The following is a 21,830-nucleotide window of genomic DNA, read 5'->3' as shown; positions in this document are numbered from 1 at the left end:
AAGGAGAAGAAAACACCACCACACACAACGCTCGCCTATGCTCAGGAACTAAAAAGAAGAAAATGAGGAGGGAGAAAACAGAAAAGCCCCTATAGCACATCTACGTGATAGTCAAACCAGTCGTCTTATTTCGCCTTGACCGAGTCCTTGATGCCCCAGCTGCCCACCAGCGCCATCGACTTTTCGTCGCCGGCCGCTAGCCGATCGTCGTGCAAGGTCTCGGCCAGGCATGTCCACGGATCTCGTCCGCCGCCCCATTTGAGCAGATTTTCCTTGAGACGTTCGCCGTTGGCGCGGGAGACGGCCATGCCTCCCTCGCCGCCGCTGAATACAACGCGCCAGACGCGCTCGGCGAGTACGCGGTCAAAGAGGTAGCTGTAGTAGGTGCTGCCGTAGCTGTGCAAGTGGCCAAAGAAGCCCTGCCAGCGCGTGCTCGGCGGGTCGAGCGGGCCGTGGGCAAAGCGCTTGTGGATGTCGTGGAAGACGTACGTCGAGTCGAATGAGGGCTCAGACACTTCAGGCGAGTGGTAGGCCTGGTCGACCATGGCGAGCAGGATCTGGTGCTCCGTGTCGATGCCCTCGAAGCGCTTGGCCACCTTGATGCGCTCGGCCACCATTTCGTAGGGCAAGGGGCGGTCCGACTTCCAGTGGCGCGCGAAAAGGGAGAGCACAGTTGGGTCGGCGGCAAAGTGCTCCATCAGAGTCGACGGCAGTTCGGCAAAGTCAGTCGCACAGCGAGTGCCCGAAACGTTTTGGAAAGAAGTGCGCGCGAGGATGGAGTGGATAGCGTGACCCATCTCGTGGAAGAGTGTCTCAACCGAGTAAAAGGACAGAAAGGCCGGTTCGCGAGCATTGTCGTTCTTGGCAAAATCGCAGACGAGAGCAACCGTGGGAAGCTGCTTGAGAGGCCCGTCACCTCTGGATATTTCCATGCCGTCGTTGGCAGCCTGCTCCGCCGAGTCAAAGTAGGGCATGTTGGCGCCGTTGAGATCGGCGCCGGCCTCGTCCACCTCGTCAGGCAATATCTCGCGGGAGCATCGCACAGTAAAATGAGCTGGATTGGGCGACTTTTGCGGACGGTAAAACAAATCGCAGTACAAGACGGCTACTTGCTCACCATTGTCGGACATGACGTCAAGCCTCTTGACATCGGGGTGCCATGTTTCACCGGGCAGGGTCTCGCGTGGCACAAATCGGATGCCATATAAGCGATCAAACAGCCGGGATAGCCCCTGCATGACAGTGCCGACGGAAAAGAAGGCAGTGAGCTGATCCTCATGGCGGACCTTGGATCGCATCTCGGCGCGGATCCTTTCCATGTAGAAATCTCTATCCCAGGGATGCAGCTCGGCATCTGGCATGGCCAACCGCTCGCGTTTTCGATCCATGAGTTGGCCAAGTTCATGCTGGATCATGGGCGCATTGTGTTGGCGGAGGGCCAGAAGGAATTGCATAACAGAAGACGGCGACTTGGCCATCATGCGATCCTTGAGTGACATGTGACCGTGGCTCTGGAAACCTGCGAGTCCTGCAAGCTCTGCGCGGAGCCTAAGCATGTTTTCCAAGTAGCCAATAGTTTTCGAGGATGATGTGCGCTGGGTGAGGTAAATTTCTTTACGGGTGCCCTCGTCGTATACGCTCTGTAGCGCGGCTGCTGCTTCTGAACCAGTAGTCGGGATGGAAATTTGTGAGCCAGCCTTGAGTGTTGAAGCAAGCCCTGGGTACAAGCCGTAAAAGCGATGGGCTGGCAACGTGACCTTTGTCTTTTCGGGCCTCATGGTCTGCACAAAGGCAGAGCCGACGTCGCTAATCTGGGAGGATAGCTCGACGAAGCGATCACGCGACTTTTTCGGCAGATTGACTGCGGATTTCATAAAGTCGAGCTTGAGAAGATCTGCGACAATCTTCTCCTCGTCGGTCCACTGGTCGGTGACATCGGGGCGTGAGATGGCCTCATTGAGCTGATCACTAAGACCAGTCATGGTATTGAGCTGGTTCATGTACTGGTATACGAGCGACCAAGCGTCGGTGGCGGCCTGTTGAAATCGAATCTCGGGGTGCGTCATGCGGACAAAGTCGGAGAGGTCGAGAACGCGGCAGAGCAGATCGCTGAGGCGATCGAGGTCGCGGACGACGTTGCGGTAGTCGTTGGTGCTAGAGGCGGCGAGGACGCGCTTGACTATACGTGTGGCGCGGTCGAGATTCTTTTGTGCAAAGACGAGAAATCCATCGGGGCTGGTGAGATAGCGGTTCTTGAAAAGGCCCTGGCTGCGCTTGAGGCTGAAGCTGGCAAAGGTACTCGAGGGCGCATCGAACAGCTCGCGCAGGACGGCGTCGTCGTGGTTGGGGCTGACACCATGGCTCACGAGCGGCCGGGCATCTTCGGCGGCAGCTGCGGTTGTTGATTGCCACACTCGCTGCCGGAATTGAGGCGGCCTGGTGACGCGACGGCGGACGCATCGCGTGCATACCCAGAGACGGCTGCTGGACGACAGCATGGTGGCGGAAGGGAGGTAAGACGACTGCTTATCATTGAATAGGGCGATGAGTCTCGATTACGGCAGAAACGACAGAGGGAGCGATGGAACTGGCCGAACTGGTGATGACTAGGCCATGGGGTTGTGGCGAGAAGAGATGAGGCCAAAGAAGAGAGGCAAGATTGGGAGGAGATTTTGCACATGCTTGCGGAAGGGCAACGATGCGACTTCCGGGCTTTGGCGGTGCCGAGAGAGGGTCGCGGTAGGGGCCGAAAAGAAGTGCATATAGTGAGGGAGAGCGCTATAATTCAGATTGTGTCGGCCTGTGACAGTGGGTGATGGCACTTGGTTAGACAATAATACAGCAGGCAATGGCGCTATAACTGGCCGTTGATCCAGCAGCAAAAGGGCATCAACCGCCTGGGCTGGACATTGGTTTGCGGGTTATAGTGAGCTTTCAGTGGTCGTTTGGTCAGCTTTTAGTGATCTTTTTAGTGAGCTCCAAGTACAGCTTTCATTGGTCATGGCCTTTGTCCAAGCCGTGGCGGCGGGGTTTGCCTGCGAAAACCTGATGCACAACGTTTTCAAATGCTCCAATTACACTGCATTGGGGGCGCCTTTTATCCGCAAAGCCTGTATTGCCTGCTAGTTATACGGCAGCATTCACCTCGGCCCGCTCGCTAATAATGGACAACTGGAACGGAGGGCGGGCTATCCCTCGAACTTGTCAAGCTCACCCAATTACCGCTGTCAAGATTGTCAACCTCGGATCGTCAACCCTCACATCTTGCCCGCCCGTTCCCCACACCTCCCCCTCCCCTGCGCAGCGAGCGGCATAACCCAAAGCGGCAATGCTCGAGGTCGGCTGGTCGCGGAGCACGGCATTAAGAACAGTAAACGTCCAGCTTCCCCGCACTGTCACGGCTCGTGTCATTTCAATGCCGATGCATCTCAATTCAGGTAATATACGTTGCAAATCTTCAGATATAATTACTGTATTATCTTTATGTATTACTGTGTTCTGTATATGCCACGATATAACCTACTATGCTATGCTGATGATGCCTGCGACGATGAACGTCTTTCATCTGAGATTTCTATAAAATAAAGAAAAGAAAAATGGTAAAGGAGAGGGAATAGGTGCAAGACAAAGAAAACCAATGTAAACAGGGCTAAGCATCTCAGTCTCATCTACCATGCAAAACTCTCCACCACCAGCTTCAACGGCTTCGTCTTGCGCTCCGGGCTCGCCGCCAGTCTCGTCACCAGCATCCGCACCTGGTCCGCCAAGCCCGCCGGCCCGCACACCACGACGATGGAGCCGCCCGAGACCGAGTCCAGGTGCTCCCGCAGCGCGCTGCTGACGCTGAACCGCCCAAACGACACGCTCACGTCAACGTCGCCCCAGCGCCGCTCCGACCCCTGCGCGCCCGCGTACGCCCCGAGCATGTCCTCGACGGCGTACACCAGCGGCATGCTGCGCACCGTCCAGAAGAGCCGCTTCGATCCGTGGCTCGTCAGCCCGCCAAACTTGTCGAGGAACGGCAGCACGCCCGTGATGCCCACGCCGCCCGCGAAGCAGATGATGTTTTGGTAGTCTGGCGTCGGCTGCAGGTGGTTCTCCTGCAGAAACGTCACCTCCTCGTTGTACGACCCTTCCATCATGACCGGGATTCCGACGTCGCCCGTGTTGAGAGCGCCGAGCTTGGCCGTCAGGCCCTTTTGCTTCTTGATAAAGAGCGTCACGCCCGTCTTGCGCGGGGGCAGCGGCAGCGCCGCAGACGTCGACATGTGCGGCGGCGTCGCCAGCGGGTCCCATCCGAGCGGCCAGCTCGGCTTGTCAAGCTCCTGGGGGCCGTAGCCGTACTTGTTGGTGTTGTAGCAGCTGCTGCCCGCGACCGAGAACGGGTGGCTCTCCCACACCCGCCACTTGCTGATGGTTGGGAAGTGCAGGTACACGTGGCCGCGCGCGCTGACGCCGGGAATGTCGACGCGCATGTAGTCCGAGTCGACGGGGCTGATGTAGGCCTTGCGGACGCCTCGCCGGCAGGCGCGCATGAGCCGCACCGCGCGGTCAAAGCCCCAGATAGCCACTGCCACGTACATCCAAGTCTCGAAGCCGCGCTGCCGGCCGTACCGCAGCACCACGTGCTGGTAGCACCCTGCCAGAACCAGGGCCGAGACTACAATGTGCACGAAGACGAAGAGCTCGTAGGCTCGCCGACGGATCGGCTGCACGGCGGTCACGACGAGGACCATCAGGCCAATGGTGCCCACCGCGCCCCAGAGCCAGTAGCCCTTGGTGACGAGCACGCTCATGGTCATGGCGTACCAGCTCACGGAATAGGCGTAAAAGAAGAGAACGGTGTGCAGGACCCCTTCCAGCATGCAAATGACGGCGATCCAGCGGTGCATCATGAGAAACGTAGTCCGCGGCCAGTTGGTGAGCCACAGTAGAATGTTATTGCGGCCGGCAAAGAGGATGAGGAGCGGAATGTTGGCAAAGGACAGCATGCCCAGGCGGTTGGAGACCTGCGTCAGGGTTTGGTGCACGTCATTGTTGTACCAGTAGCTGCCTGGCAGAAACCAATACCCCGTCCCCGAGAGGACAATGTTGATGGTCCAAATGTATGCAATAAAGATTGCCTGTCCGCGGGTGGGCATCATAAAGACTTCGCCCAAGAGTTCGTTTTGCCGGTGGCCGATTAAGGGAGGGTCGATGATGTAGGCGTGGAAATGAGACACATACGTCGCCGACCAAGGAAGGAATCGAAGCAACGATAAGCCAATGGGTATCAAGGCGCAGGAAAGAAATAGAATCAGTGCATATCGCTCGTGTGTAATCTCTACCCTTACCAGGGTGATAATGTTGTCGTAGCTGGGCTTCCACTGATCATGGGGCACGGTTGCCGTGTAGTTGAGGGTGGCGTGTTGGTTAATCGGGCGCATCTTGGTGCTATTTACTCGTGCCCATATTTGGGAATACGTCTCAATCGAGCTGTTGTCCTTTCCGGGGCCTTCGGTCCACCAGAAACTCTCCAGCTCCAGCTCCGGCACGTCGCGGCATTCCTGATGTATGCACCACGCCAGAGTCTGAAGATATGGTTCATACTCTGCGTTGCAGTAGGGCTCCAGTTCGGTCTCGTTTTTCTCGTTGCCGTGTTTGAGCGGTCCGGCAATGCCGGGGTTAAGGAATCGCGATATCGACATGTCGGCGGTGCAGTTGGTCATGTAAGCGATCGTGTCCCAGCACGCGTGGGCGCATGCCGGCTCGTAGAGTCGAATTCCGTATCCAATCAGGCCGTTTTGCGTCTTGCCGCTGGAGAGGCCCGATTGGCCGGCGACCAGGCCGGCCATGAGGGCAAGCAAGACGCCAGCAGGCCCCATTTGGTTAACAAGGCGTCTCTGTCCGGGCCAAGAGAAGATTCGCGACGCCGACCAACAACGCAAGAGAATAGAAAGCTGAAGCGAGTGAAGTACTTTTCTATAATCTCGATAGTGGTCTGGTATTATGCGATGCTCAATTGCCTTTTTCGACAAAGCACACGGGGCCCATTGCACTGTTATAATACGGCTCCTCGAACCAGGAAAACACGGACCCGACGGGGTTTAAGGTTCGCCTTGGTAGCGTATCTGTTCACCTATCCCGCATAGACACTACTGCCACTTGGCGGCCGATTGTTCCCTCCACCTCGGGCCAAAATAGAAAGCTAGTGTGCCATACTAGGCAACTGTTTCCCACCGTGGGCCAGCGGACCGTGGAGTACGTTTCAGGCACATCTACAGAACAGGTGAGGCGAAACCCACCAGCGAAAGCAGTTCCCATACTAAGAAAAAATAAATCAGACTGTAGCGGGCATCTATTTTTGCACGCATAAACGGAGATGACGGCCGAAAACTCGATGAAAAAAAAAAACAAGTTCATTTTTCGGAAGAGCCGGTTCATTCTCCTCAGCACGAGCTTGGCCGAGCCGCCTGAGCGCGCCGACATGGGACCACCACGATACGTCAAGAGGCAGAATGCACTGACAGTGGGATCGTATGGTGGTGGCACTTTTTCGAATATTCGTATACATACTCACCTGTGCTGATACTGATAAAAAATAGGAGGGCTAGGCATTTGGGGGCCAAAGGAACCTCTCCTCGTAGCCGAGTGTATGTAATGTAGTATCGTCGCCGACCCCCAGTCCCAGCCCCTGTCGAGGGTCATGAGCGCGGGCAAAACCATTTTTGCTTCCGCATTGCCCGTGTAAGTCAATGCGTGTTGTTTTCTCTCTATTTACAACAAAAGCCTACGTCAAATGGCGTGCGATTGCCTGCGTCACCGGGCAGGGATAATAACTAAGTAGAGGGCGGAAGAAACACCGCAAACTGTCTCGACAGGCGCAGACAGGCGCAGACAGACAAAGCAAACAAGAAAGAAACCAAGCAATTGGCGACCTGAATCTTATTCATGGCGGGCTGAGCGCACCGCCAACAAGACGTCCGTGAACTGGGTTCCTAATTTGTCTCGGATACTGTCAAGGCGCATGCATGCGTGGAGGGGGGGGGAGGGGGGTGGTTTTGGCTTGGCAATGCCAGGAACAGAAACACTAAACAGGGGTCGGACTGGATTATTTTCTATTCCCCTGGCTACGGATCAGTGGGCTTGGAGCCGGCCCAATTGCACCAATCGCACGTGGACTGAGCGGCTGCCGTTGACCAAGTTGGTCAGCTTTTCAACCAATCATCAACCAGGTCAGACAACAAGCCACAATGCAACCCCCACAAGCTATAAAAGCCACCAGCAACACCGCCCCCACCAGCACAGCTCCACCCACAGCTGCCTTGGGCCAGGGTTAGGGTCATTCACGGGTAAATTCATCAGCAACTCTTCTCTTCTTGCTGGGTATACTTTGGCTCACAAGTCATAACTGATCACAGACCCTGTTTTGGATTCTAACGTCTACAGCCAGCGTCTACCAGTATCATTACTAAGTCGTCTCGATAGCCTCATCGCATACCTTACTCATCTTCAACAAATAACTCTCGTGTCGTCGCCGCCCAATGAGCAGCGCTGAAACAGGGCAGTGCATGCCGCGCTCTCTGGTTCCCATGACAGTGTCAGAAACGGCTAATGAATGCTGACGCTCGGCAATCGATCCTGCCCTCGAGCTTCTCCCGAGCACTGTCCTCTGCTTTTTCTGTCTTCCGTTGCAGAGACTCGTGAGATGAGGCTGGAATAGCCGTCACGCGATAGTCGACTACATTTCACATGTTGGTGTAATTGTCGTAAGAGAACTCGTCCCTAGAACTACGGTAAAGCACGCCACGCCAAGAACCTTCAAGATACTATCGACTGACTTCTTGGACGCTGGGCAACGGTGTAGTGGGCATGAGCAGTGCGTTCATCTCCCGTCCTCTAGCCGTCCGTGACCTTGGCTCCCGCCCATGTCATCAACATGCGCGTCGAAAAAGTCTGTGCGCTTTGACTTGGGCTTTCCAAAGCTGAGAAACTCTGGTGCAGACATCAACCCGCCCCTTATTAGGCCATTTTCCATCGCATATTAGGCGGCCTCTGCCCCTCTCCGCCCACTGCGCAAGGACTTGATACTCTCTTGGCCACGTTTTCTACGTTCGTCCGAGAATCTTTCATCAATGCGTCACCGGTAGCGGACCGGTACAGCGCAAACTCCAATTTTACCAAATGGTGTAGACCGTCGCTGAAATAACACACAGCATGCCAACCGGGAATAGCCGTGGGAGAAGGCGAGCTTCTTGGAACTCGCACATGCGAAACTCAACCACCTTGTGGCCCGATTCCTTCAATACAGCTATTGTCTGAAGTAACGCTCGGGTCATTGGTAGAAGTGGTTTGATATTTCTTTTCCGTGTTAGCTGCCGAAGCCCTCTGCCGGCCCTCAGCACCGGAAGCGGCAATAGATGGCCGACCAAAACACAGCTTTCCGGCCACCTTGACATCACGCCACGACATGTGCAGAACCTAGATTCGCACCTATGCAGGGCTCAGCTTAAGCTTGAGTTACATTCTTGCTCTTTAGCTCCAAGCCAGCCAGTGATGTTGACATCGGGCCGAAATAATACGAACGGCCTCCTGTCTTTCTAGACCGTCTCTCAGCTCGTACGCAGGAACACGACGAAATAATGATACGAGTGAGTATAAGCTGCATAATTATTCAGGTGTTCCCAATGATCGTTAGCAAATAGCATTATACGGCACGAATGGAACCACCAACATCGATGTCCAGCCAAGACGAGATCCTCGCAGAACTAGCGATGCGCTTTCGCCTTCACAAGAGCCTCCACTAGAAGAGACTTCTATTGTAAGGATTTCTATTATAGCCGTGAATAGCCTTGTATGTCTAAGAGCAAACGGCGTCAAGTACGTTGACGTCAGCTTGTCACGCACCTCTTCAGCCGTCAGTGCCAGTGGAACATTGGTCTCACAAAGAAATCGCACCACCTTGCCGCAGAAGCTCGGTGACTTTATTCTTCAGATCGAAACGTTTCTTGATTGATAAATGCCGCGCACCCGATTGTTGCATCCGTGCCGACAATCTTGAAGCAGTTTTTTGAGGGAGCCGGGTAGTCCGTGCAGAGGGCCGCGCACAATACCAGACGTCGCATATTCGGCGTCTGACTGTGTTGCAGCTTTAAATTCCATATCAAATAATATCTCGGACAGGCAATTGGCAAAGCGCCGGTGTCCGCTCGTAATGCAAAGATATTGACTGCCGTCGAGAGCGGCCTCCGACAGGAGCTTCCAACTTGCTGCGCGATTGGCAGCTTGTTTGCAAAAGGCAGGAGTCACACATGACGCATCTTGTTGACACCGCAAGAAACTCTTAGCAATGAACTATCTGTACCCGGTACAGCCTTACCTCGTAATCAATTGTACTGCTCCGCAACTAGACGCTGCACCAACATTGCCGCCTACGTCTCCGTAATCTTGGTTTCGCGAGAAGAAAGTATGCCGGAATTGGCTTAAACACTGTAATATCAAGCTTATCTTGAGATATCAATACAGTTTGCAAGTCATCATTCCAGTGGCGAGAGTTGCGCCTCATTGCGCTCACTTCTCGGCTGCAGTCTATGCCCATGCATGTCGCTGATCACTTCCAACATCGTCACCAAAGATATGGCTGACTATACACAAGTGTCGTATTTCGTTTACGACTACAAAGTCGAATTTGCCCTGACATGAGCGACACTTGAAAGTTATTTTGGAAAAAGGCAAGAGAAAGTGTAGGACAATTTGATGAGTATGGTGAGCCGGCTGAGGCGGTTCTCGACGGTTTGCCTGACGCCATTTGGCTTCTGCTGATGCTGCGATCTGGGGTGGGCCAGGGCTCGATATAGCGATCCGGGCTTAGATGGGTATCTGAGCCTTTATGCGGGGAAATGATAGATGAATATCACTGCCGAGAGTGAAGATCTCATTGTTCACCTGAGGCAATGTCGGACTAGCGTAGTTGACTTGTTTCCGTTCCTACTCGGAGAGTTGATTACTCTATCAGTACTCACAAAGAAAGGTTCGGAGTGGGCACCTTGACGCTCGGTATCGTCAGCGACACATTCAATCGTGAAAGGTGTTTCAACATTACCTGTCTTGTTGCGTCCGTGTTTAGAGGATGCTCCTTGTATGTCTGAGCTTTCGGCTTGCAGAAACACAAAAGAAAACTTTTTAATGATCACCAAAGGCTACCGTCAATTTCAACTATGGCGCCATCTGCGGCGTCTACTTCCTGACTTGCATTGGTCGTGGCAGCAACAACCCCATCAGCGCTGCAATTGCCCTGTACCTTTACAACACGAGGTCCCGGGTGGTCTAGACGGAGACTGATGGTCCAGCGAAGCCACCCAACAGTTGCTGCCCAATCTCGAGAAGCAGTTGAACAACGTTAATACCGCAACCCGCTCGCGCTCGCGCTCAGCCGCAAAGGCACGATGCAGGAAGTATGAGTTTGCCGCGAAGGATTATGCCATGGCGTCGACGGTGGAGCCTTGCAGTAGATTGCTCTGCTGCCCGTACCCATATCTCAACGAAGCAACGTAAAAGTCCATCGGGGAACATTAATTTATGGTGGAAGAGTGCGATGGCTTGGATTCGGACTACAACTTTGACGCATCGGACCACCACATCCGACGGGAGTCTCAACGAAGCCTTTCCGCTGCGGACCGGTGCGATCAACCCTTTCTCTTCGGCAAATGAATAGGCAAATCCTCAAATGAGATGGGAGGGTGAGAGTACGACAAGGAATGCGAATGCTACCCGTGAGTTTGCCAACTTGATCCGTTACCAGCTGATAAAGAGGCTGAAGCTTTGCTCGGACAATCCGTCTGGCTTATCATTTGCGGCGCAGGTCCAAATTCGTCAGCTCCATCGTAGATTTTCACTCAAAGATGTCAGGCATGCCACAGAGATGCAGAAAAAACAGATGCGAATTTTGTATGTCTATATGCCAAATACTTGGCCATATGCACACAGCTCAGCACTCGCGTGGAACATGATATCCTTCTAGCTCTCTGTGTCGTTCGATACGAAAGCGAAATACGCATTGTTATTGTTACACCCGAGTTATGTTGAGCTATGTGCTACTTCGGAATTGAAGCGTCTCACAAGCAGACTTTTTCATGAATGTACTGTTTCTCAAGATTTCTCCTACTTTTTTCATCCAAATCTACTCCACGAAGGAGCCTAGAGATATCTCAAATTTGTGATTTGCTGGCATGCACTTAACCCCTAATGAATATACGAGCTTTAAGAAAAAATCCAAGTCTTTTTTGGGAAAAAACGGCACCAGTGTTGGGTACTCGAAGGGACGGAGTATGCTCTATGTGAGAATGATGCTTTTGGTCTTTCAAAGTTAAATTTTCCTTTAAAGTCCTTTGAAAGCAGCTTAATCAAGTAGGATCAAAATCACAGAATATTTGCCTTGATGGCAAGTGCAACATAATGCATCTGATGTGGAATTTCTGGGGCTGCTCTACTTCACCAGGATGTAGATTGATTATCCTATGTAGGGAGCAGAGGGCTGGCTGAAGAGCGCTTCACTCATCGCACAGCCTTTTCGTTCATTGGAGTTCAACTCGGAAGCAAAAATATCCAGATTTTAGCCTTTTGGATTCGATGGGAGCAATTCCATCGTGCTTTGCATGCAACAAGTCGCCACTGTATATAAGCGTGCGGCTACTTGATCGGAAATATGTATTAGACATGAATTTCCTTGTAGTAAAGAGAAAGTCAGGTAGGCTGAGGTTGGAACGATAGGGCACTCACCATCACTTCGTCGGAGGGTGTTTCTGAGAGTATTTACAATCCCATCGACCGCAGTCTTTCGTCCGATGAGGGTAGTAGCTTCCGTCGCCGCGTGGGAGCATTCGAAATTCGCACGAGTCTGTTAGCTCCTGCACTTCCCCTGCAGCCATGTTGTTGAATGGCAGAGAAATTTCAGATGGTTAATTTTCTCAAGGATGTAAGTTGGATGATTTCTATTTTCTTACTTCCTCAAAATGGGAACGAGTGAGCAACTTATACATGTCGATTTCGCGGTTCGTATCGAATGCACGATACACGGAGCAACACAGTGCTATCAGCTTCAGCGCTTTAGTGTCACCACATGAGCCTTAGACATGCGTGGTCTTGGGATACATGAAACGAAGATGATGACGAATTGATGAAACAATATTCCATGACGCCTCACATCGATTCCGTGTATTACACATGAGTGCTTATACGTGCAACGCCATTCACGATGCGCACCATGCGAACAATGGCCCGCAGCCAACCAAGCCACAGCCACAGAGCGGGAATCAGCAATAGCATTGAAGCTGTGCAATATAGGTGAAGATGTACTAAAATATGTATTGCCAATGTTAATGTTTTATACTGCTACATTATCACAATATTTATTTCGTATTTCTGCTGTACTAGTTTCCTGGCACATTATTCTTGAGTTATACATTTCTAGGTATGACTAAAACTCGAATAAAACGTATTCCATCGCTATGCAGATTATTTGAAAATATATAGGTTTTTTTTCTTGCCTTCTTCTTTCTTCCTTTTTTTTTTCTTTTCTTTTTTTTCCCCCAGTAAGAGGTTGCCATTTTCCAGAAGAATAATCCGCTTTGAATCTCAAGGTCTCTTAATGGTACGTACTTTGTAAGTAGGGTAGCTCTTGGCTGGACCATCTAAAGCCCCACTTCCGAGGCTTGAGCCAATCCGGGCAAGCTTGTGCGTGCTGCCACTCAGAGCCGGGAGACACCGGAAAGCGGACAATGTGCTCGCGCCGACAACTTTGCTACACCACTACCACCACCGGCCCAGAAATGACGCCTCGCTGCTACTGAATCACCCAGCCAGCCAGGTCACACTTATCAAAATTCCACATCTCACAATGGCTGCACGAGTTCTCTTGCAAAGGGTAAGCTTCCACTCTTCTGGTTCAATTGAGTCACAATCGTCTTTCCTGGAGCCCATTGAGCTGATTTCTTCTTTCCAGCGCGCTCTAGCGGCAGCTGCCCTTGGTGGTATGGCCCTCACGCCCGCAACGGCCTTTGCAGAGGCACCCGCCGTAGACAAGGTACGATGATGCATGGAAGCTGCTCCCTCCCTTTCTGACGACGTTTGATGCCTTTATTTCGAAGGAGTCGGCTCTTGAGGGAATCCGCGGCGCCCCGCGCTTCGTGGCTAACGCATCCGTTTACTCGCAGAGAAAACCCATCTACGACGACTTTGAGGCCCTGCCCGCCCCCCCTTCGACCCCAAAATCCGCGCCTCTCACCACCGAGCCCAAGCGAGAAACCGGACGCACCCGCGATGACGACGAACAGCCGGTAATTGTAAAGCCTCGCGGGCCCACGCCAACGGACCAGCTCGCCGTGCAGATTGGCAAGGCCCGTCTCGCGCTGTACCGAACCGCCGTGGTCGCCGAGGACAAGGTCAACGAGGCCATGGACCGCGCCTTTGGCCTCGAGCACTCCTTCACCAAGACGCTTGCGTCGCTGGCGCCCTCGCGCGAGTCGGGCGAGAAGCTGATGCCGGGAGCCATCTACGTGCTCGTGGCCGCCATGGCCGGCAGCATCGTCGCCCGCAATCGCAACGTGCTCCTGCGCGCTACCCTGCCGATCGCGTTTGGTGTCGGCGCCGGCTGGGCCGTTCTCCCCGTCACTATGCGCAATATCGCCGACCTCGCCTGGAAGTACGAGCAGCGCGTGCCCGCCGTCCGCGACGCCCACCTCCAGATCCGCGAGGGCCTTGAAAAGACGGCCAGCTTTGCCAGGGTCCACGCCCGCCTCGGCGTCCGCCTCGTCGACGAAAAGGTCACGGATGCTAGGGAGATTGTCGAGGGCTGGGTCAGGCAGGGTAAATAAACAAGGGCGAAACGGGTATAGCAGCGGCAGTACCGAAAAGATACAGCACAGATCTCGGATAAAAGGGGATGCCAAGATAGGGTTGGCAAATGATTGTACCATTACATCAAAAAGCTCATAGATGATGTAGCAGAACTTATATTTTCTTTGTTCATAATTGTTTTCAAGGCAGTACTATCTACACGTCCGCTTGTCTCGGCCATGGCTATAACAAGTTGTGATGTTCTCGCAGGGTTTATAGCCATGGTTTTTCACGAATGCAACGTTCCACATGTGCAAGCGAATAGTGGTTGTTGCCATCAAGCCTCCTTCTAAAATCAAGCCATGATCTCATCGCACTTGTTGTCGGTCCTTTTGATCTATACTAAACTCCATGACATGCCAAAAAAAAAAAATCCCTCGCTAATGCGTAATTCGAAATCTGCTCCAGCCAGCGGCTCCAGCCAGCGGGGAGAGCTGCCAGCCTCCATTACTTCTTCTCAAGTCCAGACGCCTCTCTCTGCATCTCTATGCAGCAGAGACCACGGGCGTCTTGTCCGAACTCGAAGCCGACGGCGGCTGCTGGCGATCAGACAGCGACTTCTTGTTCCTGGACACGGCGCGCGCGTGGCCCATCTGTCCGCCGGCGGCCAGCGCGCTCGCATTGGACGACTGCGCGGCCTTGCGTGCCGCCTGCTGCTTCTGCTTCGCCGTGGGCTGGCCGAGGCCGCGCAGCTCATCAATCACGCGGGCGCGGCTCAAGAGGTGCGCGAGGCCGAGGCTCTCGCAAACGTCGACGTAGGAGCGCGCCTGGGTGACGGCCTTGTGGGCGTCCTCCTTGCCAGGCACCATCTGCGCGAGCAGGTACTTTGTGTTGCCAAACTTGTTGTCGACGGCAATGGCCGTCGCGACGTACTCGTCCACCACCTCGCGCCAGGGCAGCAGGCCGCCGTCGGCCGCGGCGCGGAAGCAGCTGGGGTTCGTCTCGGCCGCGGTGGCAATCATGGCGCCGTCGGCCCCGTACTCGGCCGCCAGGCGCAGGCCCTCATCCTTGGACTCGACGTCGCCGTTCATGAGGCACGCGATGCCGGCCTCGTGGCAGACGTCGGCCACCATGCGCATCTGGTCGCGGATGGCGCGTTCGCGTGGGCGCATCGGCGTCGTGCGGCAGTGCACCGTCAGGCCAGTGATGCCTGTGGCGACGAGCCGGCGGACGAGTGTCTCCGTCTCGGCCGCCGTCTCGAGGATGCGGATCTTGACGCTGATGCCAATTTCGAACTCTGGTGTAATGTTTTGCACGAGCGCCTCGAGAATCGCCACGAGCTTGTCCGGGGTGCGCAGGAGCGCCGCGCCCATGCCGCCGCTGGTGCTAAAGGGCTTGGGACAACCGGCGTTGACGTCGATACCGGCCACATCGGCGGCGATGAGGCGAGCGGCCTGCACGGCGCGGTCCGGGTCGGCCGTGCCCATCTGGAAGACGAGCTTCTTGGCCTCCTTGACGGGATCCACGGCGTAGATGACGCTCATTTTCGCATCGGGCGGGGGTTCTTTGAGGCCGTGCGACTGCACGCGACACCACTCGATGCATCCGGTCTGCTCGTTGACTCTGCGCGAGGTGCCAATGATGGCGCGGTCAATAGTCTCGGGGCCTAAATCCAGGTGAGAAAAAAAAAAGGCATTAGCAATTTTAACGTGGAGGGACAAGGCGGCTAGACTGTCAGCTTCTTACCCCAGACTAGATCTGCGCCGTATTTGAGCGCCACGAGTCTTGAGGGCAGCTCTCCCGAGCGGACCATGGGCGCCAGGACGACTTTGCCGCGATAGTCGACACCCTTGGCGGGGATAGGAACCTTTTTTACTGCTTCCGTCATGATTCTCCGTAGCCACATGCCTCCCGAGGTTGGTGTGCGATGGTTGACCTCTACGGGCGGGCAATGACTCCAAGTGGCGACGCAAGTGGGCGCAAAATAATTTTTGGCGGCGCCTTATCTAATCGCGATTGATGCCGCTAATAACAGGTCGTATGGAGGCGACCGAGTACCTTCTACTTAGTTATGAGGGCCTGACGTATTAAGGATTAGTCGAATTTGGATATGACGGATATTTGGACCTGCACGTTCACTTGGCTGATACAATCTCGTGCTCATTCGCACGCACCTTATGTTATGCAGTCAATGAGATGACATGCATTGGGAAAGCAAACACTGGCAGTATGACGGGCCAAGACAGGCCTGTCTAGGAAACGCACATTGCTGTTTCGTCCAATGATCCTAGCCCTTTGTTCCCTACGCCTACCTCTTGGGAATCGTGCGATCGATCCAGAACCAGCTGTACTGGTAAAAACTGCGCTGCAGGGTAATGTGCAAGACATACGTTGCCAAAAAAGGTATACCGAGGAGCCGGGGCCGTTTTCTGGTCTGTGGGCGAGCCTGTGCAGGCATGTGAAACGAGCGCTTCAGAGCTACCGCCTCTTGATAGAGTCGTTTGAACAAGTGGCCAAGAAAATCACACGAGGCTATAAATAGAGGGTTCATGCGCTGTAAGCGCCTCTAGGTACTGACCTGCTAGGTACCGAACGCCACAGACCGCAGGCACGTTCGTATCTCTGGCGCCCGGCAACAAAGAGGATACAACTAGAGAGAATCCCTGTAAAAAGCGAGGTCAAAACGCGGGGCAGTGCCCGAAATAGCAGCTGGAGAGAACAGGCCATCGATGGAGGAGGCCATGGAGGTCAAAGGAAGAGGGCGATGCTGAAAAATTGTGTTTGTGGCTGAAAGAGAGGTCATGGTAAATATCAGAGATGGGAGCGGTTGCTGGGCTGGCGCCAATGACCATGGTATGCCAGATGGGCAACACAATAAACAAGTAATATTAAAGGACTATTGGCAAATACCAGACGAACTTGGTTGGTATTATTGCATTGGTGATCTGTCAAGAAAGTCGGGTATTGTTGGACAGGGGCGCTCCACGACGAGCCTCAGCGGGCAGGGGTCGCAGTTTTTATAGGGCCCCTAAAAAGGCGCCCAAATGCCTCTGGCCAGGCAGTGATGGGCATGCCTCAACAGCAAAAGGCAATGGACAGGATCAAAAGCTAATAATAAGGTATCTCAGGGGCGTCAAAGTTCCATCTCTTGGCTCATCATCATATTTTTGCATTGTAAGTTTTCTTGACTGGTATGCTTTTCTAGAAGAGTGCTGCCCGTGACACGAGCTGGGATTGCCAAGCGTCCCTAATGTCGCCTTATTTTTCGAGGACCCTATATTTGTATCTGCGTTCTCCATCATCAAGCTCCTGCTTCGCCCACCAAGTCAAGGAACAACCAAAGAAGAAGAAGAAGAAGAAGAAGAAGAAGAAGAAGAAGAAAAAAAGAAAAAAAAAAGGCTCACAACTTTTCGCTATCTAGTCTCGGCTTGCCCGACGTCACGGCAACCGATACGCTTGCGTCCTGTTTGACTCGCCAGGCTTGAGCCACACAGCAAAGAGGCTTGGTACTCCGTATTTGGTGGGACAGGTTTCGTTTCTACTGCTCTCTCCTCTTCTTTGTCGGCCCTGTTAAGCCTTGTGGCCCCTGTCGCGGGATATCGTGGCAAGATGGCAACCGTGGTACATACTCAAACAACTGCTCTAGCACTCGTAATACTAAATACTTGGTAGTTAATATTAGTGGAAGCTGGGTAAGGCTCATACCACGCCCGGCCTCCAGCCGTTGCCGCGGGCGGGCGGGCTCCCTTCCTCGTTGATCAGACCAGCCAGGCTGGCTCCGCGCCGGGCTTGCCTTGTCATTCTCCATCCTTCAATCTCCAGCATTCCCTCCTTCTCTTTCTCGTTGACTTAATTCCTTTCCCAAACAATTTACCTCGTTCTTGCGTCCCTCACTTCACAGCCTGCTTGGACACGCCCACGGGCAACGCAACCACAAAGCTATTGGGATAATTGACAGAGCCTTGCCCAGCCGTGCAGAGGACCTCTGTGGACACTTCTGGGGATATTTCAGGGACCTCGTGCCCCTCTGCCAGTGCATCGCACCTGCTGGTTGACGTCCCGTGTAGGTTTCCAAGCTTGAAGCCTAACCAGCGAGTGACCTTTGAGCGCACCACACCACAGCGGGCCGCCCAAGTACCACGGCCTCTCTGCCCCCATCACTGTCGCACGACACCACAGTCTGTCTGCACCGCAGCCGCACTGTAGTTACCTTACGACTACTTCATTCCGCCAACGCGACTGATCGCTTTACACTCGTACGACTGGGCTTTTCATTTACGCCCACCAGACCAGCCGGTCGCCTCCCTTCCCTGCGGCCATCCCCTCCCAGCGCCATCTGCCTTTGCTTGGCCGCAGCAACTGGCGACGCACACGGCGCTTCCCTCCTCCTCTTCAAGGGGCCAGAACCCATGATACGGCGCCAGATTTCCATCACAAGCTATGGAAAATGATGCAACCTCAAAAAGAGGCCGACTCATGGGCAAGCTCTTTGGCAGCAAAGACCGCAAGTCCTCTGATGCCACCAACGCCACCAGTGTCGACGCCTTTCTTCACAGCAGCTCCGACAGCTTGCAGGTGACGCATCCCCCCCCGCCACCCCCGCCAACCACTCTACCAAAGCTCGACACCACGATATCACGATACCCTCAGGCCCTTGCTGTCAACCAGCAAGCTCAGCTGAACCGTCCCATCGCCGCCGGCGGCCGCCTCGATCTCTCTACCGTCAACGCGCCTCGAAACCCGCGCCCAAACAAAAAGGGCCTTGTGATACACTTTTCCAACGCGCGGCCAGAGGTCATAGGGGAAGGCGGAGATGAATGCGAGAATCCAACAATCGCAATATCCCGAGCCAAACTCGCACGCTCCCCTCAGCCCCCCCCTCCTCCCGCTCCTGCTGCTACGCCTCCTAAACGGGTGCCTGTTCCGCCCACGGGGGATATTTTCAGACCGAAGCGCCTTGCTAGAACTCAGACCGGCTACTCCTCTATTTACTCTCCAGAAGAGCCTCCCCAGAACAATGAGGATCTCGATAACCCTGCCAAGTGGCGAAAATCACCACCCCCGCCAGGCACACAGCGCAAGCTCGACGTTCCTGACAAGCCTGCCTCGAGTGGGTTCCTAGCAAGCCCGGCCCATGACGAGAACCGTAAATCGTTGATCGAAACTCAGCAAGCCCAGATGCGTCAAGCCGAGGGGCAAGCCTTCGCGAAAGCTGCGCGCAACTCGAGTGTCGCCTACGATGCCAATTGGGAGGATAAAGCTGCTCCGGCTGTTGCGCCGCCTGCGACGATTACCGAGTCCCCCCAAAGTTCCGCACCGAAAAAATCCTTTGAATACAGCCCGGCGACATCGCTTACATCGCTGGCATCCAGTACATATCCACCGTCGTTGCCCTCCCCCCATCCCACCGGGGCGCAGCCGAGCCTTCCCCCGCCAAACGAGGACTACAGGCCTTTGGCGGCGAGAATGGCCTCCGTCAGACTCAACGACACGATGGGCGGCGAAAGTGCAGAGGCCCTAGACATCTTTGTGCACCGAACGTCCCACCTCCACGAGCTTTTTCGCCTTCATGCAGAAACCATTGTACCTCTGCAAAACAGCCAGTTGAGAGACCTGGGTCGCGCTGGGCTTTGGTGGTTCTTGAAAGGTCGCTTGGGGCTTGAGCAAGCCATCAGAGAACACCAACCCAATGCGGCACTGACGGCAAAAGCGCAGATGCAAAATGAACTGGACAAACAGCAGGCCTATGCCAATTTGGCCAAATCCTATTGGCTGTGCCAACACGCCATCCCCGAGATCTCGCAAAGTCGCCGCCTTCCTCCTGATCCCGAAATCTTGGCCGCCACAGAGCAACTCATGTCATCGTTGAAAAAATTGGCCATGTCTATGAAGAGAAACAGCTTATTGCCTCCCGAGGAGCCGTTTCTGCCGGCAACGATTGACAAAGCTATCTGGGTTGAATACCCAGCTATGAGCCAAGACATGGTTGCGCTGCTATCCGGTGACTGGCGCTCGGGCATTTCTGCTATCCAAAAGCCAACAGCAAATTTACAGATCCTGAATGCGCTGCCGCTCAGCGATATGGCAGACATGTTCAGCTACGGCCGAGTCGCTGCCGATTGTTTTTTGATGGAACAAGGAAGAGACACACAGCGATTCTACTTTTCTTGCTTTCTGTCTATCATGCGACCGCAAACCGAGACGGGCCTCATCTTTATTGTTGCTAGCCAGAACGGCGTGATACAACTGGCTGTGCAGGACAAAAAGGGAGCAGGCCCAGTGTGGGAAGATGTGCGCTGGCGCAACGACACCTGTACGCTGGACCTGCGTCTGCCGCGTGGTTTTGTGCTTGCAGTTCAGCTATCGCAGACAGACTATCGTATGCTGTGGAATATGTATGACTTCGGAGCCCGGGTTCGATCGACGTTGAAACCTCGACCGGACGAAACAGTTGTCTTTAAAAATACGCTACCCTCGTTCCAGTACATTGACTCTGACCCTCAGTCGCGTGTGTTCCCCAAGGAACCTATGGCACAATGCGAAGTGGCGCTTTTTGAGCGAGTGCATAAAGAAAACGGCCCCGTCGGTCCGAGAATTTGGCACGCGGGGTTCCGCATCGCGGCCGTAACGGGCCCACGAACGAAAACATTGAGCGGAGTGCAACACAACTATCCTACCCTGCTACCGGTGCAGTTTGGCTTCTTTCGCGATGGGGACGCGCCGGCATTGTCGCTCAAATTCGAAGCAAGTCGACAAAAGGGACGCATGGTGCTCACGTTTAGCGATGAGAAGGAACGAGTGCGATTCCATTCGCTCATTACGGGTACAGCGTTGGAAGCAGACGAACGGATTCTTGCCAATGTATCACTACGCAGCCTGAAAGTATCAGAGACGATGGGCGACATGACTGGCATTCTGCCGTTCGAGCGTATGCCTTGGAAGGCGGCGCAGGTTATCAATGACGAATTTGGACCAAATGGCGAGCAGCCAGCGTCTGTGCTATCAGACAAGCTCAAAGTGGTGCTGGAATATCAGAACGGGATGGTAACTGACCGAATCAACGTGGGCTCTGGCGAGATGCGGCTGCGGCTAGATGTGTCGAATAATTTGGTGTTTCGGATGCTTCGGCAGCCACAGCAGGATATGACAGCGTCAATATCGGAGGCGCAAGTTCCAAAAGATCTGGCGGCGGAGATGAGCCGGGGACTGCAGACGATACGACAGAAACCGACAATACGGACACTCGAGTTCAACAACCTGCGGGACCTACACGAATTTCAATTCGCGGTAACAGGGTACGAGGTGGTTTTTGACGCGATGGCGACGACGTTTGCGATTACTCGGCGCAGAATGGTTGTGCCTATCCATAAGAAGTGGGAGGCTGGCCTGACTCGAATCCAGGTAGTGCGGCAAGAAGACAAGCAGGTGCAGCTGCTGGCGTTCTTTGAAAATTGGCAGCATGGGCACTGTATGAATTTTGTCCTCAAGGGTACGGATGTGTACGAGTCGTTTCAGCGGAGCGGCAAGGCAGGGATCAAGTTTGTGGATGCGAAATTTCCGCTGCCGCGGTTGCCCGAGGACAAGGATGAGGAAATTGACGACGACATGGCATTCGTTTGCCTAGATCTTCCGGACCTGCCGGGAGAGCACGACGATGTTTCGATTGTGTTTGAGAAGGAACTGGGTGAGTGAGGAGAAGAGACGAGGGATGCGTGAATCAGCAAACTAACTTTTTTTTGCAGATCGTGACCGATTGTCCTTGTGCCTGCCAGCAGCCGTCAAAGGTGGGGGGCGAATGTCGATATCACGACTTCGGTAAACTCAGTGAGGGGGAAAATCAGCGACAAAGAAGAGCATGAAGGATAGCAAGCGAATGAAATATGACGGTAATTTTGGTCTTTTATATTAGCACTTTGGCGGATTTATACAAGATGCATAGCAAATGATGGGATAGCAAGTATAGAATTGTCATGTATCTTGACAAAGAAGAATATGCCAAGCCGCAAGAGGCAACAGAC

General features: G+C 54.0%; 5 protein-coding genes across 5 annotated transcripts; 2 read left to right on the top strand and 3 right to left on the bottom strand.

Annotated features, from left to right (window-relative positions):
* Window positions 1-125: 125 nt before the first annotated feature.
* Window positions 126-2,498, bottom strand: BBA_00960 (peptidase family M3; the record flags this gene model as incomplete). Its single annotated transcript, XM_008596057.1, has 1 exon — window positions 126-2,498. One exon carries the CDS (start codon window positions 2,496-2,498, stop codon window positions 126-128), a length of 2,373 nt encoding a protein of 790 aa, XP_008594279.1.
* Window positions 2,499-3,668: 1,170 nt separating this feature from the next.
* Window positions 3,669-5,864, bottom strand: BBA_00959 (ferric-chelate reductase (Fre2); the record flags this gene model as incomplete). Its single annotated transcript, XM_008596056.1, has 1 exon — window positions 3,669-5,864. The coding sequence occupies one exon, from the start codon at window positions 5,862-5,864 to the stop codon at window positions 3,669-3,671; it is 2,196 nt and encodes a 731-aa protein (XP_008594278.1).
* A 7,010-nt stretch (window positions 5,865-12,874) lies between these two features.
* BBA_00958 (mitochondrial protein) lies at window positions 12,875-13,850 on the top strand (the record flags this gene model as incomplete). The annotated part of the gene is made up of 2 exons (XM_008596055.1): window positions 12,875-13,060; window positions 13,125-13,850. 2 exons carry the CDS (start codon window positions 12,875-12,877, stop codon window positions 13,848-13,850), a joined length of 912 nt encoding a protein of 303 aa, XP_008594277.1.
* Window positions 13,851-14,357: 507 nt separating this feature from the next.
* On the bottom strand, window positions 14,358-15,700 carry BBA_00957 (dihydrouridine synthase; the record flags this gene model as incomplete). The annotated part of the gene is made up of 2 exons (XM_008596054.1): window positions 14,358-15,478; window positions 15,559-15,700. The coding sequence occupies 2 exons, from the start codon at window positions 15,698-15,700 to the stop codon at window positions 14,358-14,360; spliced, it is 1,263 nt and encodes a 420-aa protein (XP_008594276.1).
* Window positions 15,701-18,252: 2,552 nt separating this feature from the next.
* On the top strand, window positions 18,253-21,504 carry BBA_00956 (uncharacterized protein; the record flags this gene model as incomplete). Its single annotated transcript, XM_008596053.1, has 1 exon — window positions 18,253-21,504. One exon carries the CDS (start codon window positions 18,253-18,255, stop codon window positions 21,502-21,504), a length of 3,252 nt encoding a protein of 1,083 aa, XP_008594275.1.
* Between the last annotated feature and the right edge of the window lie 326 nt (window positions 21,505-21,830).

This window comes from Beauveria bassiana (assembly GCF_000280675.1).
Source record: "Beauveria bassiana ARSEF 2860 unplaced genomic scaffold BBA_S00002, whole genome shotgun sequence".
In the NCBI taxonomy this organism is placed as follows: domain Eukaryota; kingdom Fungi; phylum Ascomycota; class Sordariomycetes; order Hypocreales; family Cordycipitaceae; genus Beauveria; species Beauveria bassiana.
Note: the sequence above shows the minus strand (reverse complement) of the source record. Positions and strands in the feature narration are given on the sequence as shown.